General features: G+C 54.6%; 2 protein-coding genes across 2 annotated transcripts in view; one reads left to right on the top strand and one right to left on the bottom strand.

Annotated features, from left to right (window-relative positions):
* PLXNB1 (plexin B1) overlaps positions 1 to 3,695 on the top strand; it is a 20,025-nt gene extending 16,330 nt beyond the window's left edge. The window contains exons 33-36 of the mRNA XM_008058252.1: positions 554 to 618; positions 747 to 822; positions 1,725 to 1,799; positions 2,957 to 3,695. Coding sequence (XP_008056443.1) covers positions 554 to 618; positions 747 to 822; positions 1,725 to 1,799; positions 2,957 to 3,061 — 321 coding nt within the window. The 3' untranslated portion in view covers positions 3,062 to 3,695. The remainder of the gene's footprint in view (positions 1 to 553; positions 619 to 746; positions 823 to 1,724; positions 1,800 to 2,956) is intronic.
* Positions 3,696 to 3,875: 180 nt separating this feature from the next.
* The window catches only part of FBXW12 (F-box and WD repeat domain containing 12), a 25,666-nt gene continuing 24,382 nt past the window's right edge, over positions 3,876 to 5,159 (bottom strand). Inside the window, exon 10 of the mRNA XM_021712430.1 lies at positions 3,876 to 4,026. Within this exon, the coding sequence (XP_021568105.1) occupies positions 3,876 to 4,026 (151 nt within the window). The remainder of the gene's footprint in view (positions 4,027 to 5,159) is intronic.

The following is a 5,159-nucleotide window of genomic DNA, read 5'->3' as shown; positions in this document are numbered from 1 at the left end:
CCACTCACCTCAGCCTCCCAAAGCGTGGGATTACAGGCTGAGCCACCGAACCCGGCTATTACCTCAGTCTTAAGGTATGAGCAGTTCACAGGGGAATGGTGTGGCAAGAGCTGAGCATTTGGTGAAGCATCCTGACAGTTGCACAGTGGATGAACAGGAGTATAGATGTCCAGAGAGGAAACTGTGCTGTTCTCTCAATGAGCAGTGGCTGGGTTCAAGCTGGGCAAGAGGGCATAGGGCAGGCAGAAGCTGTAGGTTGGACGTGGGGGATAAGAAAGAAGGTGGGAGTCACATATGACCCCTGGGCCTCTGGCTATGATGAGGTCAGACTCGGAGGAGGTGAGCCTGGTGTTTCTAGGTGGAGACATGGATTCCCGGTATAGAGCAGCTCCAGGTTGCCTTGTGGCTTTGAATCCTTCGGGACTGAGAGGCTTCCTGGGATATGGGATTTTTAGTTTTAAAACTGAAGTAGTACTGGGAAACCCGGGACAGTAGGTCACCCTAACAGAGGCTCTCATCCTTCCTCTTCCACTTCCCTCCTGTTGGTGTCTAGGACTCCCCTATCAACAAACTCCTGTATGCTCGGGATATTCCCCGTTATAAGCGGATGGTAGAAAGGTACTGGAGAGGCATGGGTCGGTGGAGATCAGTGGGTGCGTGCAACTGAGGCCCGGGGTGAGCCCTGGTGGTGGTCAGGGGAGTGGGTTTGTTTACCCAGTGGCTGCCGTACCCTGGCTCCTTGGCAGGTACTATGCAGATATCAGACAGACCGTCTCGGCAAGTGACCAAGAGATGAACTCTGTCCTGGCTGAGCTATCTCGGGTAAGGCTTCCCTCTGCTTCTTGGGTTGGGCACAGGCTTTCTGCCATGATGGTCCTGCCTGCTTCACACTGTCCCTTTGCAGGGAAGTCATCGAGACCTCAGCAGCCCTGTGAACTGGTTGGGGCAGGACACATACCATCATCATAAGTATAGAATGTTCCAGATGCCACTGTAAAAGATCAGGGCTTCCCCATCTCATCACAGAACAAGCAGGGGGGTCCTGTCCTGGCAGCTGCCACCTAACACTCAGGCAGGTGCTTGAGACCTGCAACCCTTGTTGGGGTCTGTGGACTGTAGTTCCAAGGCAGCGAGGTGGCTGGGATTTGGCTCCAGGCCAGTTCATGTCTTCCCACTGCTCTGCCTTCCTTGTTGCTGTAGACGTGTACCCTCAACTCCTAAAACAGCTCCAAAATGGAACTCTAGGGGGTTTATAAACATTGTTTCTGAAATGATGATGGTGATAATGATGACAACCATGATACTAATAGCAGCTACAATTTGGAGGAAATACTTGAATTAGACCAGAGCACAATTATGCTGGGCTCACAACCTGCAAGTGGCTTCTGTTTCACTTGGTCTCCAATCACTTGAGATGACAGAGGGTCTGGGCTAGAGGCTTGAGGGGTGAGAGAGGCAGGGCCCCAGTGGGAAGCCAGGTCTTGCCAAAACATCTGGGTTCTCTTCCTACCAAGGAGGCTCTCTGACCCTGTTCTGTCCTTAGTGAGGCACGCGTAGTGTGGGGCCCCTGGCCTGTGGAGGGGTTCTGCTTCCCACTGCAGGGCCTGTCCTTCCTCCACCTCTCAGGTCTTTTCCTCCCTTACCCTTCCCTGGCGTCTGGGGCCTCCTCCTGCTGCTGGCTGCACCCCTCATCTCTCTTACCTCTTGTTTGGCCTCTTCTCTAGAACTACTCTGGAGACCTTGGGGCACGAGTGGCTCTTCACGAACTCTACAAGTATATCAACAAGTACTATGACCAGGTGGGCAGGTCCTGGGTCCAGACTGGGAGACTGACCTTGAGGCTCCCCTAGGATGCTGAGGGGATGGATATGAGAGGGGATCTGGTCCAGTGACTTGGTGTGGGGTCCTTTGGGTCTCCTCCAGGCACAGCGTAGGGGCACCCTTGGTGGCATGTCCTTAGGCATGCTTCCTGGTATTGGCTGTGTTCTCACCTGCCCCCACAACTCCCCATCCCAGCTCTTTAGCAGGCTGCCAAGCATAGTGCTGTGGGGGAGGGGAGAGGCGAGGGAGGAAGTCTACCAGGGCCCGGGGATGGTGTGTGAGTTGTGCTAGGAGGGACACACAGCTGCCCCCTGCCCCAACCGTGCCCTCACTCTCCCCACCCAAGTCTGGGGTTGGCAGCACGTTGCGTATGGCCACCTCTGCAGGTGCAGACCTGGCTGGGCTGCATGAGCCACCAGCATATTGCACAGGCACAGAAACAGGTGGGTGAGGACACAACAGAGCTGGTAAAGGGTCTTTATGGGGTATCCCTGGACTAGGTCTGAAGATCTAAGCACCCTCCAGTCTGCTGAGTGCCTGATGGAATCATCCACTCACAAGTTTTTGTAGTACCGGTGTCATGGCCATTGCTGTTCAGAGACAAGGAGCTTGCCTCATGGCCCACAGCCTTTCTTGGCATGGTCTGGGCCACGGCATAGGTACGGCAGGGGTGTAACACAGGCACATCGGCCCCTTGTGGAGATGTGGGCGATAGCTGTTCTTCCCCAGTGCGGCTGCCCTCCAAGTTCCTGCCTGTTCCTTTTGTGGCAGGCCCCCATTTTTAGTTATTTAGTTCGTGTTTGATTGGTATCTGTCTGGTCATTATTGGGTTCTGTTCCTTGACTGGCTCCTGGCATGTAGGAAAACAGGAAAAGCAGTTGCATGGGTAGGCAAGCCGGGAAGGTCTGCAGCAGGGCTTCTGAGGGGCTCGGCACTGAGTGAGGTGCTTCATTTCCTACCTCACTAATCCTTAAAACCCCACGGTGGCTTTGCTGGTGTGATCCCTTCTACCGGCAAGATTCTGATGTCACAGGAAGTAAATAAGGTGATGTACTAGGTTCTTGGGCTTCTACCCCTGGTTGTGCTAAGCCTCCTAGGTGGCCTGTTAAGTCTGGCACTGGCCTTTGTGTTTCAGATCATTACTGCCCTGGAGGAGGATGGCATGGCCCAGAAGATGCAGCTGGGCTATCGGCTCCAACAGATTGCAGCTGCTGTAGAAAACAAGGTCACGGATCTGTAGGGACCTGGAAGCTCTTGCCTGCTGTTGCCTCAGCCCTGCCTAGGCAGCCCTGGGACCTCAAGGGAGAGACCACCTTCTTAGACACCTGTAGTGACTGACAAACAGAGTTAGTAGAAGGTGGCTTCCAGGCTCCTGGTGGCTCTGGCCTCGGCCCTGCTGGACCCACCACACAGGCCTGGGGCCTTGAGGCTCATGAGGGTAGTGCCCAGCCTGCTCTCTGAGCCCAGTGACCTGTGGGCTACTAGTCTGCAGGGAGTTGGGGACTAAGGGCTTCCAGAGAGTGACCGGAAGGACCTCCAGGCCCCTGGGGAGACCATACTGTTCCTGAACACTGGCCTTTGCCCTACTGGGATTTGGAGAGGAAGGAGGAGAGCCCCACGCTTCCTGTCCTCCTCCCCATCCCACCGTCCCTGACCTCAGTTTAGCTGCCTCTGGCCTTGTTGCTGCTGTCACATCCTAGGTCCATGAGATGAACGCCTCTCCTGTGCCACGGCAGACTGACCTCTCAGCGGGGCTGGCTGCCTCAGGGCCACTCTGCTTCCCAGGCAGCCATGGTGAGGGGCATCTGTTGCAGGGGGCCTTGGGGAGAGTGTGGCTCCACTGACCTAGCTCTTTATTAAATGGTAACACACTGTGTGGAGTCTGATGTGTGGCCCTGGCCCAGCCCCTCCCGTAGTATGAAGTGGCAGCTGTGCGTGGCAGGCCCCAGGGCAGGTGGTATCTGCACCCTGGGGGGGTCTCATGGTCTCCAAGTAATGCCCAGATTGCAGGGCTGGCTATGCTTTCCTTGGCTCCTGAGCGGGGCCTGCTGAGGTCAAAGCTTCTGTGAAGGAATAAGAGCCCCGTTCAGGACAGAGTTGGGGGAGGGCTGTGGAGGGGTCCACAGTCTCTTCAGGGGGGCCTGCCTTGTCTGCAGTTTGAGTATTCTCACCTCTCCATTCATGTTCCCTTTATCAGCAAAGGAACTAGGGAAGGATGGCATCATTACAGACTACTCTAGGCAGAGTGGGTCTTGAGGACCCTTTGCCGTGGTCCTGGTTTCTGTGTTGCCTTCTCAGTCATGGCATCTTAGAGAGCTCCTAAACCGTCTACCTGCATTTAGGCCACTTATATGGTGTTTCCTGATCTGTAGTTGTGGGTGAACTTGGAGATCACCTTTTCTGAGTCTCCTGTTGCTGGCTAGGTCGTAGGGCAAGGGGTTGACACCTACCCCTTCACTGAGACCACCTTCAGCCTCAGTCCTCCACAGAACAGAGGCGAGGTGAAGACCTTTCAGACCTGAGGTCAGAAAGGTCACCTCCTTGACTCTCTGCTTACCCCCATAGTCCAAGGAACCCCTAGATCCCTTTCCCCTCTAGCATAAAGGCCCCATCCTCCCTTTAAGGGGGGCTTTGCTGAGGCTTTGAAGAGACAGAGACGGATGTAATTCTAGGAGTTGTCTTCCCTGCCGCTTTCTGGCTCTAAGTAAAGCTATCTGCAAAGTCCTTGTCCCTGAGACAGCAGGAGCCACATTGATCTTGTCCATGCCAGGGATAGTCACAGCTGCCATTCTTTGCAGCAGCTCTAATGTCCCTTCCCCATTTCTGCCTGGTGGGGGGCCCACAGTCAGAGATAGGACAGCAGTCATGTGCCATCCTTTGGGAGCATGTGAACTTTAGTCCCTTCAGATGGGTTTTCATAGCCTGGTTCTGACTCTCTCCCACTGGCTTCTCTGGCCAAACCACGAAATTGGTCCCCATATTGACAATCCCAGGGATCAGGGCCAGTGGGGTGGGGATTGGGGTAGACTTTGAGCAGGCATAGAGGGAAGCAACCTTGGTCAGCTCTACAGACCTCAACAGAGCCGTGCCTCTGTTCCAGGCTCAGGTCTCTGCAGGTTTTAGGAAGCCTGTAATGGGGCAGGCAAAGGCTCCCAGGAGAGGAAGGCCATGTACCTGCATGCCTAGATGTGCGCACATGGGTGGGGTGAGTATGGAGCAATGCTCTGAGTCATTCACTTTGATGTCTCAGCCCTCTGTTACAATAAAGTGTACAAAGAAGAAGAACCTAGCAGGATAAGATAGAAAACTTTTTTTTTTTTTTTTTTGAGTGGGCGTCT

This window comes from Carlito syrichta, unplaced genomic scaffold (assembly GCF_000164805.1).
Source record: "Carlito syrichta isolate Samal-C Ts95f unplaced genomic scaffold, Tarsius_syrichta-2.0.1 Scaffold303270, whole genome shotgun sequence".
NCBI lineage: Eukaryota > Metazoa > Chordata > Mammalia > Primates > Tarsiidae > Carlito > Carlito syrichta.
Note: the sequence above shows the minus strand (reverse complement) of the source record. Positions and strands in the feature narration are given on the sequence as shown.